This window comes from Panthera leo, chromosome F3, assembly GCF_018350215.1.
Source record: "Panthera leo isolate Ple1 chromosome F3, P.leo_Ple1_pat1.1, whole genome shotgun sequence".
NCBI lineage: Eukaryota > Metazoa > Chordata > Mammalia > Carnivora > Felidae > Panthera > Panthera leo.
The window spans coordinates 25,382,958-25,408,968 of NC_056696.1; the positions used below are offsets into that span (position 1 = coordinate 25,382,958).

Genomic DNA, 26,011 nt, shown 5'->3' on the forward strand with positions numbered 1-26,011 from the left:
CTTATTTCAACATGATGTTCAGAGTTGGCATCTAAATTTTCCAAGGAATGTGAAAAAGAGGAGAGGTCACGGTTAAGATCAATAAAGATGAATACAGGTTTGGAAAACAGCAACCACGTAGGCAGGGTCACCAAATACTCATGCACAGTTGGTGTGGTGCAAAACTCTTGCCTAACTATAGACAGTGACCCTGCTTGAATGATCAACCACTTCTTTAATAATCTGAAGATTTTTAAGAAAACAACAAAAGACAAAGTGTCGAAATCATAGAAAATCATTTAGACTTAGGAAGCACAAGCAGCCAATGAAGTTATAAAAGCCCCTTCCCTTTAGACATTCAGGAATGTAACAGATACCAATCTCTCTGGCCAGCTTGAGAGAAACAACAGTAACTGAAAAGGGAATAGATAATGCAACTGGTAGGATCACTTCAAATGCCTTCAAATTGCAAAACCTAGTTGCACCATATAATCTCCTTTTAAAGCTGCAGAATAAACACAAGTTTAAACTACAAATAAACACTCAGGGATGGTCTGAAAGGATAAATCATTGTGAAGATATTCTTATTCTTGGCTAGTTTGAACCTAAGTAAGAAAGGTCAGCCAGGAACTCCATGAAACCAAGCCTTAGTGGGAGCAGACTTTAACCCTAGCCCGGCTATGGTGCTACCCAAGCCCCGGGAAGCAGCAGCCCATTATGTTCCTGCCTTGCAAGTGGTTCACGGGGAGGCATGACGGCCATGGCTTCTGTCAAAGCTTCTGTCCAATGGGATTGTCTGCTCTAATAGAGGAAAGGAGGCAGTCAAGGCCAGAGGAAGCTAGACCTAGCTGGGGCTGCACTAAGATGCGATCAATGCTGGCTGACCCCCCTTTCTTGCCTCTTGACTGCTCCCATGTGCTCCTGGTGTTGGCACCCCAGCTCTCCAATGGACTGATCAACAGTTAATGATAACTCTGCATTCAATTCTTCAATGAGTATGGCAGTATTCTTCAATGGGAATTTGTTGTTTCAAGAGAATACATTACAGGAAAAATGTGTGCCAAAAGGTTTTGCCAACAAATGAACATACTAAAAACGCAAAGAACAGGAATAAACACAACAGGAAATGTACCTGTTAAATGTACCAACACCACAAAACACAACTAAAGTTAACAAACTATTGACCTCTTTTTTTTTTTTTTTTTTGAGAGAGAGTGAGAGAGTATGCAAGCATGAACAGAAGCAGGGCAGAGAGAGAGAGAGAGAGAGAGAGAGAGAGAGAGAGAATCCCAAGCAGGCTCCACACTGTCAGTACAGAGCCCAACACGGGGCCTGAACTCATGAACTGCAAGGTCTTGACCCGAGCTGAGACCAAGAGTTGGATGCTTAATGGACTGAGCCACCCAGATGCCTCAACTTCTTATTTTTAAATTTCTAAAAATTTACCTTATAGAACGATTTCTGGACTCTCATATAAAAATTCAACAAACTGGCCCAAACCAGATGCATCCAAATTACTTCCTTCCTCATTAATTTTATAAAATCAAAATTATATACATTAGGGATATCTACAATAAGAAATAAGGACTATATTTAGTTTCTGTTGACCTGTACTCTGATAGGAAGATTCTCTAACTCCAAATGGGTAGATTCATAAACTCAATGAAGAGGTCAATCACTGTGGTTCCAAATGTACTAATGTTAATGCACATTTACTATGACTATCTGTGAACACCTGTACCTCAACGATGGGATGCTCTAGACAAAAGTGACCTTAGCCAGATGGGGAACACTTTGATAGAGCAGTATCTTGTTCATGTTTTCATTAACTGGTGTTTAGCACAATGCCTGGTATACTATAGGCACTCAGTAAATGTAGAAAAGCATTTGTCCAAATTTAGAAAAAAAGCTTAATTCAGAGTAAGAAATAAAAATAAAACAAGGGTGCCTGGGTGGCTCAGTCAGTTGAGCGTCCAACTGCAGCTCAGGTCATGATCTCGTGATTCTGGGTTCGAGCCCTGCATTGGGCTCTGTGCTGACAGCTCAGAGCCTGGAGACTGCTTTGGATTCTGTGTCCCCCCCTCCCTCTGTCCCTCCCCAGCTTGTGCTCTGTCTCTCTCAAAAATTAACATTAAAAATTTTTTTAAAAACATTAAAGTGATTTTTTTAAAATGTTTTTATTTATTATTTTTGAGACAGAGAGAGACAGAGCATGAGCAGGGGAGGGGCACAGAGAGAGGGAGACACAGAGTCCGAAGCAGGCTCCAGGCTCTGAGCTGTCAGCACAGAGCCTGACGCGGGGCAAAAACTCACAGACTGTGAGATCATGACCTGAGCTGAAGTCAGATGCTTAACCCACTGAGCCACCCGGGTGCCCCTAAAGTGATTTTAAAAGTAAATATTTTAAAATAACTTTTTCTTACTTTCAAAGTTTTAAAAACTCAAGTTCCTTTAAAGTCAATAAAGTATTTTGAAATAGTTTTCTAAATCTTAAACCAACTCCTTCTCTGCTTATGATCAGATAAGCTGACATAATCAGCTTATCTCATCATAATATGGTACAGATAATGTACAGAGAAGTGACATAATTGCAAAGGACATTAAATACACCACAGTATAAAATGTACTTTACACGATGTCATTAGAACATTTGTTCACTTATTAAACAGAACAGTCAATACTTGAAGACTACACTTTTTCCTTATGAGGGTCCTAAGGAAATAAAGCAGTGCATAAAATAAATTCTGACTCACTAGAATAACAGAAAAAATCCAAGTACAAATTTTCTACTTAAAATAATGTACACCCAAAATGCATACCTTTCATGATTTTTAAAAACTGTTTTAAAACACTTTGTAATAGAATAGATTTATAAAACACTTAGAATTTTAACATCTAATAGTTTCTGATGTGTTGGGAGAACTCTTTTCACTTGCTGTATCCAAAAACATTAAGTTGACAAGTTCTTGTATTTTCACAGATGGTTTGAAAAAATTCATATTCTACAAATAGTTTAAGAAATCGAGAATTTTGTAAAGCTGTACTAACTAACCTTGAACTAGGAGCCACGTCTAAAGATTGGGCTATCTGGCAGAAGTTACCCACTGTTTAAACATGTATACCTTTGACATCCTGGGCCTCTCGAAGGAGGTCCATAACTTCTCTCTCTGCTTCCTTTAGCCTGTCCTCAAAGGCTTGATCTGTCACCACCTCTTCCCCAGTTCCAAGGTTTGCTATGAGATTCTCTAATTCCTGGAGTTTCATTCGATGATCAGCAACCTGCACATGATGAAGAACATACAGAGAACCCAGCTGGACTTCCTGCAGGAACAATCATCAAGGGGCACTCTATACACACGCAAGTCTACACACTCCACCTATGTCCACTTTTGAACAGGTAACACAGGTGGTTTTTCTTTATTGTTCTGGCTTCCAGAGAGAAACTATCAAGTCTATTCCTTTGACGTTAAACACTACATGTGGATGATTCTCCAGTTCTGACCTCTCTCTTAGGTTTTAAATTACTTTTCTGATACCTCCACTTGGCTCTCTGATAGGTATCTCTCAATTCAACATCCAAAACTATACTCTTGATTTTCTTCTCTTAAATCTGCTCTCCCTGAGTCATCTCCATCTCAATAACCAATGCCTCCAGCTACCTTACTTTCCCTGTCCTTGCCCCCAAACACACATACTTATCCAATTCAATCCAGGCTTCCCTTTCTACCCCACTCCTGACCATCATTCTTCACATAACAGCGTGTTCTTCTTAAAATATGAATTGGATTTCCTAGCTTAAAACCCTTCAGTGCATTCTCCCTGGATCTGGAGTAAAATCTAAGGTTGACATGGTGCAACATGAGCTATGTCCACCAACCTCTCCCGTCTTCTCACAAACCAGCCCTCCTCGTTCAGGAGCCCCAGACAACCTCCACGTTTGAGGCCTGTGTATCCCATATTCCCTCTGCCTGGAACAGCCTACCTGTCACTTCTCATTCAGCTTATTCCCTCTTATTCTTCAGATCTCACCTTAAATAAATTTCCTTAGAGAGGCCTTATAGAAAGTAGTTCCTCCAGTTACTGTCTGTACCCTTTCTGGTGCTTACCTCAGTTAGTACTTTTCTTTCTTTAATTTTTATTATTTGTCTCCCAACTGGAACATAAGTCTTGGAGGACAGGGACCATGTCTACCTTGTTTACCATCTGTTCTCCAAAGCTAAGTGCACAGGAAGCACCCCTTCAATGTCTGCTGAGTGAGTGAATGAGTGAACGAGTGAATGCATGGTGGACAGCTTACCTTATCCTTCACCAGCCGGTAACATGCTGGACATTCCTGGCAGCCAGGCCGAGACCGATTGTAGAAATAGTTCTCTTCACACTGGTCACAGCGATTTCCCACAAAACCTTCTCTGCATTCACAGCGACCATCGTCTTTGCACTGGAGTGAAAGAGATCCCTCGGGATGACAGTCACACGCTGCAGAATAAAGGGAAGAGAGTACATGACAGGGAAAAGAAGGAAGAGTGAGTTCTTTTAACTCAGATTGATATCAATAAGGCATTATAAGTAGACATTTTTTTAAAACCAGGCCAAATTATGAGAATTTGAACAGTTAATTCTACTTAGCAGAGAAAACAGAAATTTTTACAGCAAAAGTGAGTTTCAAAGTAAAATGTACACCCCTTGGAGGGGGCACATTTTATGTTACTTAATAATTATAGAAATTAGTCTACTGAACTAGTCAGTGCCCTTTTTTGCACTTCAAGAATTCTTCTCTACCTTCATCTCTCTGCTGTTTAATGCTTCTCTCACTAAGGATCTAGAAAACCCAAATGCTAATACTTATTTTGCATTATTTTATAGTTTGTTTACTTGCTTTGTTCTCTGAACTGGGTCAATGATTTATGCTACATTCCACAGGAGAAATGAAGGAATTCAAAAAGCAAAGCACCAAAGTGTTCTGAGGCCTAATTCCAGGCAAGTGTTTATGCCAAGGAGAAGCAGATGTTTAGATGTAACTGAACCAAAAGGGCCCCAAGGGTGGGAAGGAACTGCAGCCGGTAAGTCGACCAACAAATTGTGAGCAAAGTCTCTCACCATTTCATTATCTGCTCTCAGAATGCGATCAATAAAAATTTTTCATTAAGCACAGTGGGAAAGTCCAGTAATCAAAGGGAGACTCCCCTCAGAAAGACAAAAGACTGGAGAAAGAATCAGAAATGATATAACAGAAGATGTAAATAAGGTGGCCGCAAAGGAACCCGAGAAGCTCCCAATCCCCAGAGTATGAGACAAGGCTAATATTCATTGATGATGGCTTAGGTACTGCCCTGACTGCAAGCCATGGGGCCAGACAGAGGCTGTCAAAGTCTGCAGTTCTAACTGGCATTAGGAAAGACTTTGAGTTCTATGCCCCCAAAAGTCCTTACGTTTGCAGCCTTCAGGTCCAAACCCGAAGTGGTTGACCTCACAGCGCTCGCAGTGCTGACCCGTGATGCCAGGCTGGCACTCACACTGGCCACTGCGGATGTCACACTGTCCATTGGTGGAACCCAAAGCATGGCAGTCACACCTGAAAATGAACACACAACATTTCTCAGGTAAGAAAAACGGACTCTCAGCAAACCTTCCCCCCACCTCCGTTCAGCATAGAACTGATGTAATCTGTATTAGAAAACAGAATGTAAAGGGCTATTAAGACAAAATGTTATGGGCTATTAAGCGCCTGAGGTTCAAGTAATTTTCAGGGGTTCTACTGAGAACCTCCTTTTCTAACCTAACCCACAAATACAGTTATTTCACTGCTAAAACCACTACAAAGTGGCTCTCCAACCTGGCACCGCATATGTACTGACCAAGAGCTTGGAAAAGAGCAATTCCCAGGCTGCAAGCCCCAGAGGACCTGATTCTCAGTGCGTCAGAGAGCACCATGTGATTTATTGTCTTCTAACTGTTGCTCAGGTGATTCTGACACAACTGGGGAAGCTTCATTCCACTCTTTTCTCCCATTAGCTTAATTACAACTGTCCAGGATTGCCTCTAAGGATACTCTGCCTCAACTGGGCACTCAACTCCTGAACAAAATCAAGGCTACCGTTACATATAGCTCAGAAAAATTCACCTCTCCCAATTAAAAAAGCAAAGATTACTTCCAGCAAAGGCACCTGGCATCTCACCTCTCGCAGCCTTGCCCACTCTGCAGGTTGTAGAAGCCGGGGTCACAGGCCCCGCAGTCCCGGCCAGTCACGTGGGGCAGACATTCGCACTGCCCAGTCACAGGGTTACAGCCTCTCTGCTGCTTCACGGTTCCATAGGGATGGCAGTCACAGGCTAAGGGGGGAAGCAGAGAGCAAAAGATGCAAATCGCCCGGGAGAAGGACTAAAATGTAAACAATACAAACCAACCCTTTACACTTCAGTTGAACCAATACAGTAGCCACTAATCACCGTTGGCTGTTGAGCGCCTGAAATGGGGCTGGTCTTGAGATGTGCTGCGAATGTGATATACATCCCACATTTTAAAGACTTAGCGTGGGGAAAAAAGAACATACATCTTGATAATTTTTAATTCATTAGTCACTAAAACGATAGTATAGTAGATGTGTTAGGTGAAATAAAATGTATCATTAAAATCAATTTCACCTGTTTCTCTTTATTTCAACATGTCTATGAGAAATTTAAACTACGAGAGGTTCACAATTTCTATTGAACAGTGCCTTGTTAGACCAAACAACTGGAAGTATTTAAAGAGACCACACATGAATCCTCAGAACACATGAGTACAACCGTGACAGAATCTGGCCGATGGCTAGATCACCTTTGCATTTGTCTGCTGGATTGGGGGCCAGGGCATTTCCAAAAAATCCATCTTTGCATCGGTCACAATAGAAGCCAGCAGTGTTATAGATGCATTTCAGGCATTCTCCTGTCAAGCGATTGCAATTTCCAACGGCATTGGGATCGATGTTGTCATTGCACTGGCAGAGGCGGCAAAGCCTCACAGGGCCATTTCTCCCCAGAGGGTCTCCAAAGTAGCCATCGTCACAGAGCTCACATCTTTTACCTGGACATGAGACAAATCTGATGTTACAAGAGAAGGGCCTTAGACATTTCTGGTGCCATTGGATACAAACAGTCTGGTCACAAAGATTCTAGTTTAACCATCAGATGTGAGGCGGCATGCTGCAGCTGACAGGGCACCAGCCCAGGAGAAGCTTCTAGACCTGGGCTGCAGTCCTGGCCCTGTGCCAGTATCGGCTGAATGACTCCAGGCACACCTCCATTTTGTTATTAGAAAGACAGGACCCGCTCTGCCCATTCCACATCACCTGTCCTGGGGACTAACCGAAATCACGCATTAAAAGTGCTTTGTGGGGCATCTGGGTGGCTCAGTTGGTTAAGCATCCAACTTTGGCTCAGGCCATAATCTCACAGTTTGTGAGTTTGAGTCCCGCATCAGGTTCCGTACTGTCGGCACAGAGCCTGCTTCAGATCCTCTGTCCCCATCTCTCTCTGCCCCTCCCCCCTCCCCCTTTCTCTCAAAAAGATAAATAAACAAACATTTAAAAAAGTACTTTGCAAATGAGTCAGGCTCAGGGTTTATTAACCTCTCCAGTCCCAAGGGATGGCACATTCATGTTTGTTTTGTTCATGATATTAAAACAGATGAAGGGCCACTCGATATCTTAAGTTTCCCATACAACGGAGTAAGCAGGACAATTTTCTTAAAAAAGTAAAAGGTTTGTGCTAATCCTTGTTCGAGCAGTGTCAACTGGTACAGAATCAGAGTATTTAGAAGATAACTTAAAGAGATCGTCATTTGCCACCAGCTTCTATTATAGCTAAGGGAACAGAGAAGTTAAGTAACTTGCCCACAACCAAACAGTTAGAATCCAGGACTCTTTCCACCATACTAAACTCACTTCTCCTCCTCTTTTCTTTTCCATTTCTCCATTATCATTAGCTCAGGTTGGGTTCTTGATATCTTTGTAGCTAATAGGGCCTGAATGAGCCTAAATTGTTTGGAGAAACAAAGGTTTGTTCACTTATTCATTTAACAAGCACCTGCCGAGCATCTATTACACAGACACTGTTCTAGGTTGTCAGGATGATGTGGTGAACAAGGCGGACAAGATCTCCACTCTCACAAAGCTTATGCTGCAGCTGGGGAGACCAATCCACAGACATATAAATAAAAATGATTAGTTCAGATAGGGATAAGCATAAGAAAATTAAAACATTTTGAGCAATATGGCAGAGTGACAGGGCAATGGCTACTTCAGATTGGGTGGTTAGAGAAAGCTCTGTAAAGAGGAGATATTTGGGATGATAATGTAAAGACAGGAAGAAAACAGCCATGATAATATCCAAGGGAAGAATGTGCCAGAAAAACAAGATGAGCTTATGGAAGTAGTAAGAGCCAATCATGTAGGTCACAGTAAAAAGTCTGGTTTAAAGTGATATTCGAGGGTTTTTGAAGTGATGTGACCTGAAATACATTTAAAAAGGATTATCCCAGGGGCGCCTGGGTGGCGCAGTCGGTTAAGCGTCCGACTTCAGCCAGGTCACGATCTCGCGGTCCGTGAGTTCGAGCCCCGCGTCGGGCTCTGGGCTGATGGCTCAGAGCCTGGAGGCTGTTTCCGATTCTGTGTCTCCCTCTCTCTCTGCCCCTCCCCCATTCATGCTCTGTCTCTCTCTGTTCCAAAAATAAATAAACGTTGAAAAATGTTAAAAAAAAAAAAAATAAAAAAAAAATAAAAAGGATTATCCCAGCTGCCATGTGAGAGTGGACTACAGGGCCACAGAGTGAGAGAGGCTCATTAGGAGACCAATTAGACCATTCCAGGTGAGAGAGGGCAGTGGTGTAGACCAGGGTGGTGGCAGTGGAGGCAGTAAAAAGTGGTCAGATGTGAGACAGACTCAATCACACGTGCTGGCTGACTGCTTCCAGGAAATGAAAGAAAGAATTAAAGATAAGCCTAGGATTTTAGCTTGGGCAACTAGGTGGATGTGAGTATTTTCATGCAGTTGAACAAGATTGGGAAAGGACAGGGTTGGGTTAGAAAAGAAGAGAAGAAATCAAAGATGTAGCTTGGATATGCTTAAAAATGCCTTTAGCCCTGTGACTCAAGAGGACAGCAGAAAATGAAAGACACATTCAAATTAGCAAGACCTAAAGACAGTTTAATAAACATATTCTCTACACAAGTATGGGTGTAAGGAATCCCTGAAGAGAGTGTAGCACCTGTGGTAGTGACTGTCGGGCTCCATGACCTGGGCCTCAGTGGGTGGATGGAGGGAGCAGCTAACCAGAGTCTCACATTAGAAAGGGTGGTCTGGAAAAGGCTGGCTGTAACTGAGAACCTTGATTAAGGTCACCAGCCTCAAGGACCCTATGGAGAGGAGGCCTTAGAATAAATACTCTGCCCCCACCCCCATCCCCGACCTCCTGTATGTACTTCCTGCTGCCTGGACACAAATGGAGGGTCCATCTGATGTGGTGCACACAGGCCTTGTCAGGGTGGAGAAGAATAAAGAACGGATGTGAAGGGGCAAATGGAAGGCTTCCAGCCCACCCGCCAAGTGGAGACGGCAAGTAAGTAGCTGCCACTCAGGGGAGAGCACAGTCGGGGCTGAAGACGCAGATTTTTTTAGTAAGCACAGAAAGGCTTTTGAAGCCTGAAGGACAAGACTCGTTCACCTGAGGGGAGAATATAGATGAGTTGACATGGAAGTTTTAGGCTGAGAACCAGAAGTGATCAACAGAGACTCCAGAGGAGAGGGAAAGAACGAAACCCAAGAGGGGGCAGTGTCACCGAAGGCGAGAGGGGAAATGTGTGGGGCAGAGCGAGCAGTCAACTGAGTCCAGTGTTGCTGGGAGACGGGGTCAGATGAGGACTGAAAACTGACCCCTGCATTTGGCAAATGGAGACCACTGATGAGGTGAACAGAAACTCTAGCTGGGGGTGAGGCAGGAGGGGAAGGAATGAAACACTAAGAGAGGAAAGGAAGCTTCTGGTCTGTGATATACATAGTTACCAGACCCTCACCCAAGAGCCTTCTCCAGACTAGGATCAGAACAGCATTTCAGTTTTGCTTTTTATCAGATAATTTGGCTATTCTAGATATGATGTATATTTAAAATGCCTTGAAACTGGTTTTGAATACAACAATTAAAAAAATGACCTAAAACAGAGGTGCATGGTAGCCCAGGGGAAGCTTTCACTCCAAAATATCTCCCAGCAACGTGACAGCTAACCCATCCTCTTTTGTCGCGGACTCCAGGATGTAGGTTCAAGTCCTGGATGGATTGCCTACATGACTCTGGGCAAGTAATGTACTTTTTTGGGCCTTAGTTTTTCCTTCTCATTCTGTCCCCACCCTCGGGGAGGTGTTGCTCCTTCACCTCTGGCCCTCTTACGTGAGTTCCTTTGTCTGAACTAACCACACTGTCTAAAAATTATCTGTGTTTGCCTCCACACTTTTAGCTCCTGAAGAGCAGGGACCATCCCTAATTCATCTCTGCATTTTCATTCCCAAAGCCAGGGACTCAAATAAATGTATTGAAAAAAGAATATTATTATTAATTTACCCCAAAAGATCATTTTAAAGATGTTGTGAAGAAGATCTCATCTGTGAAGATCTCAGGAACTATCAGTAGTTATTTCTATTCTTCAGTAGCCTTCTAAATGAGGAACACCTTACCCTGCATCTGCAATCTCTATTCATCATCCAAAAAATATCTGCATTCATTCAACAAGTATACATGTCAAGTGCTATTCGGGGTGTCAGGGATACAAAAATGAATAAGACAGACAGAAGTCCTTGCTCTTGTGGAGCTTAAACTGGGGTGAAGGAGAGGAAAGACAGACAACAAATGAATAAACAGAAAAATATCAAGTGGTTAAAAAGCACTATGAAAAAAGTAAAGCAGGAAATAGGACTAACGAGCAATGGCATTATTTTTCACAGGGTCTGGGCTGTTTTTCAGGTGGACCTCTACCTCAATTAACATCCTCAAGAAGTGCTATTGCTCATCTCCTTCAAGCCACGTGATAACTAAGAAGACAAAGAAGACGAATGTATTTCACAAGTCTTGTGTGAGAGGCATCTAGTTATAGACTAACGGGTTTACAACATTTTGCAAGATCTCCTATATTACACTCCATCTCTCCATTACGTATCCCAAGTCGTCTCAGTGCACCATTTGTATTATTCAGTACTGCCATGAATGAACACCCCCAAATGCTTAGCTTAGTTTTATGCTTGCAGACTACCCAATGGAACAACAGAATGAGCAAAGGGATCTCTCGTCAAAACATTTTATCAGGTACATCTAAGTATAGATTCTAAGCAAGTGGGATCTTGAGCTATGCTGTGGCAGCAGAGTAAAGGGTCTTAAAAACCTGAGGTGGTAGTGCGGGGAGGGTTCACTGAGGAAAGCCTTCCTAGGGAAGTGAAGTTTCAACCCAACTCCATGGAAAAGATTGGAGTTGGACAAGAAAAGTGAGGTTTGAGTGGAAAAAAGTGGAGTAAGGTATTCTCAAAAAAGAACATCATGTATGGCAAGCCATAGAGTCTGGCTCATCTGATGGATTACAAGAAGCCCAGGATGGCTGGAGCAGGAGCAGCGAAGGCAACAGTGGGTGGTGGGAAATGAGATCAGGTCAGAGAAATGCCATCTGTGAGCCTCTGCTGGGCCGCTGTTTTAGAACACACATACAGACAGAAAAGAGTAAAAAACCTGAAAGTCAACACTAGTTTCTACTCCTTTTCTCAACTACCTCAAGCAAATGATTGAATCTCTTTGTGTTACAATGTGCTTGTGCTTAGCGTGGGCTCAGTGGAGTAGTGAAAGGAAGATGAAGTGTTTTGATGTTTCCCAACGAATAAACAATGTTTTGATGACATACAAGATATACAAATTATTAGGTCAGTGTTTTTTATTTTTTACTTATTTCCCTGCTCTGCAGCAATATCTTTTGAACAAAAAGTTTTTAATCGTATCTGAAGCCTAGCCAGAACCTCTCTATTACATGGGGGCTAAAGTCAATGGAAAAAGAGGAATGAATGGTCATCAGTGAGATTTGGAGTCCTTAGCACGACAGTTCCTTGAGTAGCCAAGAAAGATCTAGTTTTATGTTCTTATCAAAAAGAAAGAAACTCTGAGAATAGGAACAGAGGTCTATCCAAAGCTATACAAATATTTTTTCCCAACTAAATGTGATGGGCAATGATGCACCAAAAGGACTATTTAAAGACAGAAAGAATTTAAAGAATTAAAAAAATACCAGTTTATATCAAGAATCCCAGGACAGCCCCACAAACTAAAAATCCAGTTTTGGTTCTCATGTCGGGGAGAGTACACTGTAGTGGTCATGAGCTCTTCCAGTGACTAGCCGTGCAGCTAGGACATGTAACTTAATATCTCTGCGCCTCAGTTTTCTTGGCTGTGACATGGGGGTCATGGCAAAAGCCACCTCATGGGGTTGTGAGGATTAATGAGGCAGAATGTGTCAAGTGCTCCGAGAAGTATGTGGCCATAAATATGTTGGCTATTATTTGTATCTGATACGATTCTATAAATTGATAATACATCTCTTTCCTAACCAAACTTTTGCCTACCCAGAACACCATAATCACTGAACCAAAGAAACAGACAAAAGTCCGCAAGCCCCCAGAGCTCCTCTTCCCGAGTGATTTTTGGGATGGAACACTGAGAGCCTACGGAAGAGTGGACTCACCAGTGGTGCCAGTGGGACAGTTGGTGCACACCACCTCCTGAGTCTTAGGGACAACGGCACAACTCGAGCCCCCAGGACACGGACAGGGCTGGCAATCGGAAGAGGTGCCCGCGGTCGAATCTCCATAGTACCCGTCACCGCACTTCTCACAGTGGGGTCCAGCTGTATTGTCTCTGCAGTCACAAACACCTATGTGGAGAGCGGGGATGAGAGAACAGGCCAGTGTGCAAGCACACGAGACCATGAGCACTTCCCATCCATCTGCTAGATGACGGAGGTCGAGCAGCCACCAAAGACCATCTGCTTACCTGTCTCAGGGTCACAGGTCTCACTGTGTCCATTGCAGGTACAGAGCACACACGGGCTATATGGCCCGAGACTCGGAGTTTCTCTTCTGTAACCTGAGAGGCACATCTCACAAAACTGCCCTCCGTATCCCACAGGACAGGTACAGGACTCCACCCACGTTGCAGGCACCCCAGGCCCGGGGCGAGCACTTGTCAGGGTGACATCATCCAAATAGCCAGCACCTGTGTATGACGTGGGCAGGAGAATCACTGAACTGGCTTCCGTTTTTCAAAAGCTTACAGAAAGTTAATAAAGCTAGAGAGTTATCAGATACAAAATTCCAGAGAAAATCAACTATTAGTTAAGTCATCTTTTGGAGGAGATAACTAGAAAATAGCATTCACAACATTTGTGGGGTACCTAGCATTAAGTATTTGGAAGGGCAGTATAGCAAACATTTTTAAACACATACACACACACACAACAACTGGATTTGTTGGATTCTTCAGTTCTCTCAATCACCAATGTGACAAAGGAAAAGCACTGGGAAATATTCTGGGGCAAGAAAAGATTGGAGCAAGAATGCAGGGGATAAGAAGAGTTTAAGTCCATAGCCATTAAGCAGGGTTTTTGTTCTCCTGCCACAGAAGCAGGCGCTGACAGCACAGCTCAGGAATAAAAAAGCAAAGAGCACGTGCTGACAAGTGCCACTCAATATGCTTTGTACCCTGCATAAAACAGGAAAATTTGCTATACAAGTTTTAATACTCAGGGCTACTTTGGCAAATATGCAATTATTCCCAAGCAAATATGCCATATATCACAATGCTTCCCCATTTCCAGAAGAAAAAAAAAAGAGAGGAAGCCTTTTATTGGCTTAGACCAATGGTTCATCCAACTCAACAGAGCATGGGATGGCCTCAGCAGGAACATCCTATGACATGGCAGTCCTTTATTTCATCATATTTCCTTTTAATTTCCATTCTGCTCCAGAATGTTTCAAGTTTATTTCCCTATGTTATGAAATATCACTTGCTGTTTATAGAATTCTTAGAACCTGACAACCTGAGGCTAAAGAACATCTCTTGTATTACTGCTTTGATATATTTATGGGGTTTTGTTAGCAGTTAGATCATGAGAAACAACCACTGGTTAAAGTGCTTCCAATTGTAACCATTCTGAAGTCTCCCATCCTAAAAAGTACTCTTCCTCTAATCTTGTCACTTCTCTTGAACTGTAATCCACCTCTTTTCCTTCCCTTACAGCCAAACTTCTTTGGCTTTATTCTACTGCTTCACCTTCTAGTTACTTATCAAAGCACTGCAATATAACTTCAGTTTCAACCCTCTTTAAACAAAAAATTGCCAATGATTCCTCAGTCACCCAATCCAAAATCCAAGAGAGCCATCTTTATAAACCCATTAATCGTTTCTCCTCCCCAAAATTCTTTTTTCTCCCTTGAGTCTCAGGGCATAGTCTTTAGATAACTATGTTTCTGGGTTGCACTTTTTCTCTATTTTTGGTCTCATTTTCAATTAAAAAGTACTGCCCATATGTAGTCAACCTTTCAATTCCAGATCTCTCGTCCTAACTTATTCCTAAGCCCAGACCCACATTTCCAACAATTTATAAGACCTCTTCATCTGGATGTTCATGTAGGCATCTCAAAAACCAATACATCCAAGCTGCTGATGTCACTCACTATGCCACACCACCACTCTGACTCCACCCAAACAGCTTTAGCTTTCTACAGAAAAAGGTCCTCATTAAACAAAAACAAAAACAAAAACAAAAACAAAACAAAAAAACTATAGGAAAAAAATTTTAAAGGCACATTAAGAAATAAAGAGGAGGCAATGTGAGTCAGTAGAATTACACTCAAGATTCTTAGAATATAGGGGGGCCTGGGTGGCTCAGTCAGTTAAGCATCCAACTTCAGCTCAGGTCATGATCTCACAGTTCGTGGATTCAAGCCTTGTGTCAGGCTCTGTGTGGACAGCTCAAAGCCTGGAGCCTGCTTTGGATTCTGTGTCTCCCTCTCTCTCTCTGCCCTTCCCCTGCTCATGCTCTCTGTCTCTCAAAAATAAATAAACATTTAAAAAAAAGGATTCTTGGAATACATGTAGATATAAAGTAACCTCATTAGGCTTATTCATTATGAAACAATGCCACTTATTAATTTTAGCAAATTTTCTCCAGGTCCTTGAATGTGGTTAAACAAATGCATTATTTTTACATGTACAACAAGGTAGTTTATACCACTTCTTTAGGATCAAGTTTTATAGTATTGGGACTTTAGAGATAAACTTTTACATTATTGTGGATCTTTTTACCCAATCGTCTTCTTAATTCTCTTAAATCATATCATAACTTACTTCTCTCACTGTATGTCCCACGGATCTTGATGGAGGTCAAATTGTTTAGGAGCTTCTGAAATTCAAAAGGTGTAAGAGGAGGCCTCCAAGGATAATCTGTTGCTTCATGGAGCCTAGAGAGAAAGAAAGATCTATATTAACCTCTATAAGGAAAATTCTGGGTACTGAGAAAGCATTTCTTATTCATTTAAGCCACCAACAATGCAAGGCTCTGACAATCTAACCAAGTCAGAAATGGATCTGTTGGTTTGATAATACAACTGCAAAGATACAGGTAAATAAAGGGAAGGCTTCCTTTTCCAAAACCACCCTTATAACCCAGACGTTTTTCTCCAACATACACCTTAAGGCCCAGTAAGACTGGTAAAGAAACTACTTTTAGAATTCTGGTCAAGTCAGATTTTCCAAAGAAGACGGTCTTACCTGAAGACGTATTTCACAGTGGTCTCACTTGGATAGGAATTGCCCTGAGCGATCAAGGGCACAGACACTCTCAGGCCAGCTCCTTCAAGCACCAGGTCTTCTGCAGACAGGCGAGTGTCTCGCCTGTCCACTCGAAAGGAGAAGGTGAGGTTCTGGCCATAACTCAACAACTGCTTGCCCAGGAACTTCGCTGGAAAGCAGACACAGTGGTGTGTGAGAACGTAACAATGAGAGTAAACAGGGACACACGTGGCGCCAGACTGCTTCCCAGTCTTACTTACCAGGAGCAATGAAGTATCTAGGAAAGTAGCTATCTGAGATGACGGCGACATCCTGCCTCTCTGAGGACCACTCGAGTGATGCTTCAGAGCCATCCCTTTGTTCTACACGCCACCCATCCTCATCTGCAAGCACAGGATGAGAACACAAGTGCCATCACCTCGTAAACATCCTGAACTCAGGTCCTCTATAGACCACAAAATATATAGAAAGTCAGCAATAAACAGTTTGAATACACGGCTCCTATAGCAGTACCTGTATATGCTATACCCCTCAAGCTATATTTTGATTTTTATGTAAATTTATACTACAGTACATTCTAAAGCCATGTTTTCATTCAATTAAAAAGCCAAACAAAGAGCCAAACAAAACATTATGTACACTGAAAAACAAAATGTTACCACTATCAAAAAATCCTCAAAATTATTAATTTTTTAAAACTACTGTAAGTCTTGGGGCGTTTGGGTGGCTCAGTTGGTTAAGCGTCTGACTTCGGCTCAGGTCATGATCTCATGGCTCTTGGGTTCAAGCCCTGCGTTGGGCTCTGTGCTGACAGCTCGGAGCCTGGAGCCTGGAGCCTGGAGCCTGCTTCGGATTCTGTGTCTCCCTCTCTCTCTGCCCCTCCCCTGCTCATGCTCTCTCTCCCTCTCTCAAAAATAAACAAACATTAAAAAAAATTTTTTTTAAACTGCTGTAAGTCTAGTCTCACAATTCTGGGAGACAGAAGGGAAGGTCCAAATTACCGATCTGAAAGGTAGAGGTTATAGGATAAACACTGTAGCCGACAGCATTTGTACAGACAGAAGAATGCCCAAAGCAGAAGCAGGGTGTGCAACCTCTGGGATTAGATGATTCCAGATTAAAAAATCCAGGTTTGCACCTGAAAAACATAAAGATATAACCAGGAATTTGTTGTGCTTGAAATATGGTATCAGAAAAAAAAATACAGCTAGAGAAAGAATGAGCTACCTCTCACAATTGAAGCCTTCAACATTGTCTTTGCAAACACATCTTCCTGTTTCAACATTACATTCATCTATGCTGCCAGAAGGATTACAAGAGCATGGCCTATTGGATGGGAAAAGGAGTAAAACAATGAGAGAAATGAGAAAGAAATTCCACACTCAAAGCCAACTTTTGGTTTTACATGTTAATACATTTTATTTTTTAAAAAAAGGAATACATAAAAAAGTGAAAGAAGTCTTAAAATCAGTTTTATATATGAATTTGGTTTCAATTAAGAATACCTATCACATTTCTATACTAAAAACTCTGCTTAAAAAATAATATAAAAACAGAGAGGGAGACAAACTGTAAGAGACTCTTCAATACAGAGAATAAACTGAGAATTGCTAGCAGGGTGTTGGGTGGGAGGGATAGGCTAAATGAGTGAGGGACATCAAGGAGGGCACTTGTTGGGATGAGCACTGGGTGTTATATGTAAGTGATGAATCACTAAATTCTATTCCTGAAATCATTATTACACTATATGTTAACTAACTTGGGTTCAAATTAAAAAAAAAAAAATTGCTCGGGGGTCTACAAAGACAGACCATCCAATTCTCTTTATCTTTAGTTTTTATAGTGTAAATCATCCATTTGTTCTAATATGCTAATAGAATGGTATTCAAGCACACTCTGCAATATCATTTTGTGATTCTCTATTGCTTAGGCAAGGAAAAAGAGATACAAAAAAATTACATTGCTTTTAAGGTGGCTTAGATGCATGTCTTCTAACATAGAGTTTAGTGTAAAATGTAATCTGAACAGAATCATGGCGTCATTCTTCCTTTCCAAGAAACTCCTGTTTACAAATCTTTACTTATGTACCAATAGAGACCAAATTGCAGCTTTCCTTTCCATTTCCGTATATTTCCTCTGTTCACCTAACCTTTCAACAACACTTCTGAATTCAACAGAGCATGTAATTATTGCACCATATAGAAACAGTTGGGGGAAACAAAGGGCATAGTGCAAAAGGTATAATTTATGGTGGCAAGCCATCCAGAAGAACATGGAAGGAATGTTCAATTTATTTTAAATATCTTTAAAAAAAAAAAAAAAACTGTTTACGGGCACCTGGGTAGCTCAGTTGGTTATGCATCCAACTCTTGATCTCGGCTCAGGGCATGATCTCATGGTTTGTGAGTTCAAGCCCCAAGCTGGGCTCTGTGCTGACAGTGTGAAGCCTGCTTGGGATTCTCTCTCCCTCTCTCTCTGCCCCTCTCCTGCTCGCCTGTGCTCTCCCTCTGTCTCTCAAAATAAATTTTAAAAATTTTTAAATAAAAAAATAAAAACTCTGCCTAATCTCTGTTACAAACCAATCCTGGATCATCATTAGAGCTAGAAGTTTCGAATCCTGTTGACGATTATTATAAGGAAAAATGTTTATACAAACCACAAGATCTCTTGCTTTGAATCGACTACATTTAGATTCTGCCCCCTTTCCCTGGTTTTGAAAAGTCTTACCTGCATCCTGCCTCAGTGAGAGAATGGTATCCAGGCTGGCAGCGGTCACACTTATCACCCATCACTCCTGGCTTACAGCTACACCTGCCATAGCTATCACACTGTGTGCTGAGAGAACCTAAAATTTAAAGAGCTTATCAACAACCATGTATGAAAGTAAAATTAATATGCCAAATCAAAAAAAAAAATGGTAACTAAAAACACTGCCTGAAACCTAATACGTAATCTCTAGATTGTTACGGAGGGAATAAAGATCAAATTTTAAATCCTCACTGTCTCAAAATAATATCCTTTTAAGCCATAACATTTTAACTTTCCAGACACACACCCTGCTCATCAATGTTGAAAAACAAGGCACTCTGCACCCAATGATAAACTGTACTCAAAACCAGTCCCTTCTCTGTGGGCAAGCACAGGATCCTTAAGGCCCACGTCTAGAACTTAAGTATATACAGGCACAACAAAATAAAGGTCAAACTCTTGAAAGAGTAGAACAGACTAAGAGCACTCTATGTTTCTGAACACACACCAACATACTGAGAAAGTTCAGTCCTCTAAGGACTGTAAACTAAACAAAGTCATTAACAAGGAAGAACTCACGAAACAGCTAACCTTTTACAGTCAAAGTTCAAACTGGTTTCTGGGATCGTGTTACTAATTATTTACAAAACCATTACTCAGGCCAACCCCACACTTTTATACACACCAGAAAATCATTTGAAAGCCTAACTTGGTTAAACAGAGTGGAGGTGGGGGTACAATAATGTACACACTTCCATACCTAACCTGTGCAGATACTTAGGAAACAAAGATTTTCTGGGGAGACAGGGAGCCCTTATTTTGTGTTTCAATCCATCAGGCTGAAGCTGACTCTGCCTGTCACTTACCCACAGGACTACAGTGACACGGAGAGCAGGCTTCGTTGTTCCCAAGGCGGAAGAAATTCTCCCGGCACCTCTCACATTTGGCACCATCCGTGTTGCCCTGGCAGTTGGTGCAATGGCCACCATGGCCGGTGGACCGGTATAGTTCAGGGTCAAAGTAGCATTCTTGTGATCGGCCATTGCAGTCACAGGCTGTTGGCCAAAACATATGGGTTAAGTCAGATCCATGTTCCTTAGCCAAACAGCATTTTCAAGACTCCAAGAAAACCAAACCATAATTTCCCATATCCCTGTGGCCCAAAGGGTGGTAGGATAAGACCGCCTACTTGATGCGTTGTTCATTTAAAAACAAAAAGGAGTATGTCAGTAAAGGGTTTAGATGGCCACATTATCAGTTTACCAAGAAATGGTCTTATCAAAAACAATGCCATCGGGGTGCCTGAGTGGCTCCGCTGGTTAAGCTCCTGACTGTTGATTTTGGCTCAGGTCATGATCCTAGGGTCGTGAGATCAAGCTCCCTGTCAGGCTCCACGCTGAGTGTGGAGCCTGCTTAAGATTCTCTCTCTCCCTCTACCGCTCATGCTCTCACTCTCTCTCAATAAAATAAAATAAAATAAAATTTCTTAAAACAAAACCCCCCGGGGCCACCATAAAATACAAGAAATTCCAGTACTTAGAATCTCTGGGCAATTGTTTAAATGCAAGTAAAAGCCAAGTTGAATTCTAATTTTTCTAAATCCTTATCCTTCATTCAATACCAGCTTCAAAAACAAGGTGCCAATTTATATGCGGGCTTTCATCTACCTCACTTTTCAGCCCTCAGATGATTCAAATACATTAAGACACTAACTTTCGAAGTGCCAGACTACTTGCATAGCCAGACTGGGGGAACCAGAGACACGTGAGGTAAGATTGGTGCCCCTGCAGATGGAGGCAGGACTGAAGGGACGTTCAGTGTCACTAGACACAGTCATCCACTGGGGACCCACAATGCCAACTATATTCCCTACACAATGCAACTACATTTTAAGAACACATACATGTAGTCACAGAAATTCTTTATTACATTTCTATTAAGTTTTTTTTCCTTAGAATTATATATTCCACACAAAGTACAGGCAGTATCTTAAGCACTAAAGTTTTATTTGATTTCAGATAAAGTTGTTTTAAAAAAATGTTTGAGTATATATATTTTCTTTTTTTCACCTCCCCTTCTTTATAATTATTTTTTTAATAGGATTATACTTGAATACTTTTTAGAAACTTGAATCACTGGTAGCAAAAATTAGAGTTGTGTTAAGTAACTTGTAGAACTCCCATTCTCTTCTTCGTTTGCTATTTCTCTTCTCTCAAGCCTCTCTAGATTATTCTGCACATCCCATCCCCAGCCAAACTCGGTCCATCCCCAGCTAAAAGGTTTGGTGGTCTGGGATGTGGAGCAGAACAGTTCCCTTGTCTACACTGTCCTAACCCCCAGGTAAAGCAGGTGCTGTGTCTCCTTTATCATCAGCTGGTGAGAAGGCAAACCACCTGTCTGCTAGTGGTAAATTGGCAATCTGTTGTTTATTCTTCTCATAATGGTCCTGGAGAGACTCCAAATGTGACCCTATCATTGAACAGAATACTTGTCAAACACATGTGTACATTTATTTAAATGTCACATCTTAGGGGCATGTCATTCTTTTTGTTAAGACCTTAATCCTGTAGCTTCTAACACTAGATATTACAGTTCAGTAAAAGAAGAGAAAGTCAAGCAAGTATGTAGGAATTCTAGAGGAAGCTGCACAATTTATCTTCAGATCTGGGAATTGCTGAGGAAAAGGGAAGATAAGAAAATCTGCTCTAGGGGCCCTTGGGTGGCTCAGTCAGTTAACCACCCAACTTCAGCTCAGGTCATGATCTCATGGTTCATGAGTTTGAGCCCTATATCAGGCTCTGTACTGACAGTTCAGACTGGAGCCTGCTTCAGATTCTGTGTCTCCCTCTCTCTCTCTGCCCCTACTCTTTCCTTCCCTCCTTCCCTCTCTCTCTCTCCCTCTCTCCCTCTCTCTCAGAAATAAACATTAAAAAATAAATAAAAAGAAAATCTGCTCTAGGCAACTAATAGAAATAGTCATGAGACAAAATATTGGTCGTTTCTCAAGGTTTCTGCCAACTATTCCAGTGAGTGTGGAGTGTCTTCTTTCTTATCCCTTTATCAAGAGTAGATGATAAATATTTATAAGGTCATAAAAAATTATATCTGCTTTAAAATTTTCTTATTTTTAAGTCCTTGGCAAATCACAATCACATAGTTTCATGGTTCCTTTCTCCTGAGACATCTTTCTCTATCTGTTCAAAATAAACCAAGCCATTATGAAGGGATAAACAATGTATAATATTTTTCATTTTACATTTTTCTAGAAATACTAGAATCTACTCTCCTTCCCAAAGCCACCCACATCTGCACGGGAGGAGAAGGAAGATTCTCCCTATTGGGCTCTTTCGTGAAATAAAGGAAAAATAATTTGGGAAAATCATCTTTTGAATGACAGTCTTAGTCTAGAAATCAACATATCCAACACATATTAATAAATGATCCTGACTGCTTGAGTAAATGACCATTGGCAGGAAAATATTCTACATGTGCAGCAAAGAAAAGACTAGAGAAACCAAATTTTACAGGAGGCTACACTTGCCCACTATTTGGATCTATGCAAAGTTCCAAACCTTGGAGATGCTGCCCCCACCCTGGTATGTGTGTTCATGAAGGAAACACAAAATGAGCATACTTTATATCCATAGCCAATTGCCTTCATCTAGGATTTTCCTCTGATGTGCGTGTAAGTTTACCGTTCCATGCTCTCAAATGATGGAAGAAGCACTGCCTTTCAGAGTTTTCCTTGCAAGGAGGAACAGAAGGAAGTCACCCATTCCCGCTCCCCACTCTGGAAACCCTCAAGATAATCTAACAGCTGGAGGCCAAGGGGCACTCACGCAGGCATTCGCTGGCACTCTCGGCGGTCGCCCTCCTCCACGGCCGGTCATTGAAGAAAGGCAGACACTTTTCACAGTCCACTCCGTAAGTGTTATGTTTACAATTACACACCAGCTTGTTGAATTCGTTCTTTACACACTCGCTTGCATGTCCGTTACATTTACACCTAGGAAGAGAACAGGCACTCAGAAATAAGAAACAGCCACAAAGTCCCAGAAATGGATACAAAAAAATGATGTACAGAGAGAACTAAAAGCAACCTCAGAACATTTTTTAGTTTTACCACTCAAAACTGTAAACTGAGGAACTAAGCAAAATTAAGTAATGATTTTTAGGTAGGAATTAAAATTAAACAAGCAAAAAAACCCCAAAAAACAAAAAAACACCACCACCCCATCTGTATTTAACCAGGGATGGGGCATTGACCAGACATAAGAAGAAAGTCTCTAACAATTTCTGAGGCCATCTGGAGGATCACTTCCGGAAGTCAACTGCATGTGTCAAGGAGCGGCCAAGTGCAGAGGTTAAGCAGAGCATGGACTCTGAAGCCAGGATACATGTTTGAAACCCTGCCCTATGACTTACCAATGTAACTTAACCTCTGTGCCTTAGCTATTAAATAGGGATGATGAGAATGTGAATTTCACAGGGTTACTGAGAGGGTCAAGAAGCTGCTTTATTTATGTGCCTAGGATTGTGCAGGCATACTATAAGTCAATAATTATGTCAGCTATGATCTGTCATAATGATTTTCCTGATCTGAAGGTAGTAAGAGACATTCAACTACCATATGGAACTCTGGGAGCTTGATATTCTCTCAGGTTGTTTGGGGCAAGAATCCCTGAAGGATCCCTCGGATGCAGGCACAGTCATAAATTAAGGACTCATGGAAATGTCCATGAGTATTAACACACGTTCTGGTGTCCTGATGTTTCCCTCACTGGCTTCTTTACAGACAGAATCAGTTCCACAGCTTCCACTACTATGTCCTAATACACTCAGACCTTTCCTGAACATCTACAGTGTGCCAGATATATCCTAAATTTATATCCCTAGCTCTCATCTTTCTCCTGACTCCTATCCTTCACTAATGCACAAATTTACATATCCCCCATAACCTAAAATTTTAGATGTCTACAACTCATCATCTCCCTAAATTAACTCATCTTCTTCACTTATGTCATTAATAGTGCCATCACTCTCCTAATCATTAAACCTTAAAATCATCTTTGCCTAAAGGCCTGATAATTCTTGCTTCACAATGAAATCCACCTAAATTGTTCCTTTCCAATCTACTGTCACCACCCTAATGCCAGATATTTGTCATCTAACACCTACATCACAGCATCATAACAAGAATATAAATTCTCTTGATGGCACTCTTTCACCTTGCCTGCAACTAATCTTAACCACTGTTTAGATATCATAGTCTTACTTCAAAAAAGTACACGATTTCTCATTGATTATAGCCTCCATCAGCTTTCACTCCATTTACTCCAAATATTCACCAAGGAGGTTTTTCTTAAGCCTAGTAAGCCTATAATCTCCCAACCCTACACTTCTTTTTTTTTGTTTTTGTTGTTGTTGTTAATATTTATTCATTTTTGAGAGAGAGAGACAGAGACAGAGTGCGAATGGGCGATGGGCAGACAGGGAGACACAGAATCCGAAGCAGGCTCCAGGCTCTGGGCTGTTAGCACAGAGCCCGATGTGGAGCTCAAACTCACAAACATGAGATAATGACCTGAGCCGGTCAGACGCTTAACCGACTGAGCTACCCAGGTACCTCCTCAACCCTATAGTTCTGCTCATGGCACACCCACCCTCCTGAATCCCACCCACCTATCCTGCTTCCTTATCCAAATTCTACCCATTCTTCAAGGCCCAGCTTGGTTCCCATCTGCTTCTCTAGCCTGAGAGTTCTGTCTCATTCTCTGACATAGGGCCTCTTTTTATCTAAAACACGTGTTTAATTTTTCACACGTTCATACACTGCCTGCCCCATTCATTTGTACGATCCTGGAAGGTCAAGTCCTTTTCAGCAGGTGAATGTCCTATGCTTACATGGTGGCTTCAGAGTGCCTGTTGCATCGCTTTGTGCTGAGGTGCCCAGCAAGAATTCAGCAAGGGCGCTGATTTGACAAGGTTATAGAAATAACAAAATTATTAATTAATATGGTTGTAAGAAAGTTGCTACACTCAGTTATAAACCAAAGCTCCAGTCATTTTCAAAGTTATTTAATGATTTACTTACCTACCACCCACAGCAAAATCAGAGATTGCATAATAGTAGGACTTGAGAACTTTGGGGTCGTTAAACACTTCATCTCCAAAGGTGTTCAGGCGATTGAGTGTGACTCTGATGTCAGTGGCAGTTACCCATTCCTGTGAGGGAAAAAAAATTAATAAAAAAAACAGAAAAAGGTAAAGGAACTGAAGATGAGGGACATATATGCAACAAAATTTTCTAAACTTTTCCAACAGTTAATATATCATGTGACTTGTGTCCTCTTCTAGCATTAAATCAGATATATTATTCGAGGACTCCCTTAATTTCCTAGTATTTTTCTCCTTCTGGACTCTTCCCTTTTTTTGATCTAAGTTGTTATCACTCAGAGTCCCAAAAAGCAGGAATAATAATCGTTTCTTCACAAGGCTGTTGACAGGCTTAGAGGAAATATACTTTTAAAGGCTTAGCATACAGGAGGGACTCCGTACACACGCCCCTTCTCTCCACCCTGTATCCGTGCCCCAAATCCAGCAGAGAAGCCAGCACAGAGCTCATGGGGCACCACAGTGGTATTAGATATGCTGGTCACTGTCTCCTCCTGCCCATTTTGTACCATCATCTACCTCTCCCTCCATCCCTAGTCCACTACTGATAGATCTGGGAGAGACATCCAAGTACAAAATAATAAATCATTATGCTGGCTGGGGCCAATCAGATGCAGTTTTGTCCTGACCCTTCCCATAATGTCACTTCTCTGTGAGGCCTTCCCTGGCCACCCAACCAAACATTGCTGCCCACCCCAACTCCCTATTTCACTCTCCTGTCTTAATTTTTTTTAAGTTATTTATTTTGAGAGAGAGAGAGAGAGAGAGAGAGAGAGAGAGAGAGAGAGAGAGAGCGCGAGCAGGCAGAGGAAGCGCAGAGAGAGAGGAAGAGAAAGAATCCCAAGCAGGCTCTGCACTGCCAGCGCAGAGACCCCCCCGCAGGGCTCGAACTCACAAACCGTGAGATCATGACCCGAGCCAACATCAAGAGTCAGACGCTACCCAGGTGCCCCCTGTTTTATTTATATTGTCTCTTTCCATCACCTTCCCCCCACCCCGCCACTGCCACCGCCACCATCATTCTAAGCCCACCATTCTAATCACCACCAAGATTCTAAGCCCCACAAGAGAAGGACTTATCTGCTTTGTTTACTGCAGTCTCCCTGGTGCTTAGCATACAGTGGGTGCTCAAATACATAGGCTGAGCAAATGAACAAATCTGAAGAAACCACAACTGATTAAATTGGTAGGTGTACCATAATAACAGAGGACAAGAATGAAAGTTAAAGTTTTTCCCTAGGTTTTATGAGCTCTAAGCCC

General features: G+C 41.8%; 1 protein-coding gene across 1 annotated transcript in view; it reads right to left on the bottom strand.

Moving 5' to 3' along the window:
- Positions 1-26,011, bottom strand: part of LAMC1 (laminin subunit gamma 1) — a 127,118-nt gene that overhangs the window by 14,161 nt on the left and 86,946 nt on the right. Inside the window, exons 3-18 of the mRNA XM_042925038.1 lie at positions 24,672-24,802; positions 22,417-22,583; positions 19,444-19,632; positions 18,557-18,674; positions 17,057-17,155; positions 16,831-16,967; positions 16,090-16,212; positions 15,809-15,998; positions 15,386-15,498; positions 13,031-13,252; positions 12,723-12,911; positions 6,797-7,042; positions 6,156-6,309; positions 5,409-5,551; positions 4,277-4,455; positions 3,102-3,258 (exon numbers count right to left, since the gene is read on the bottom strand). Coding sequence (XP_042780972.1) covers positions 3,102-3,258; positions 4,277-4,455; positions 5,409-5,551; positions 6,156-6,309; positions 6,797-7,042; positions 12,723-12,911; positions 13,031-13,252; positions 15,386-15,498; positions 15,809-15,998; positions 16,090-16,212; positions 16,831-16,967; positions 17,057-17,155; positions 18,557-18,674; positions 19,444-19,632; positions 22,417-22,583; positions 24,672-24,802 — 2,557 coding nt within the window. The remainder of the gene's footprint in view (positions 1-3,101; positions 3,259-4,276; positions 4,456-5,408; positions 5,552-6,155; positions 6,310-6,796; positions 7,043-12,722; positions 12,912-13,030; positions 13,253-15,385; positions 15,499-15,808; positions 15,999-16,089; positions 16,213-16,830; positions 16,968-17,056; positions 17,156-18,556; positions 18,675-19,443; positions 19,633-22,416; positions 22,584-24,671; positions 24,803-26,011) is intronic.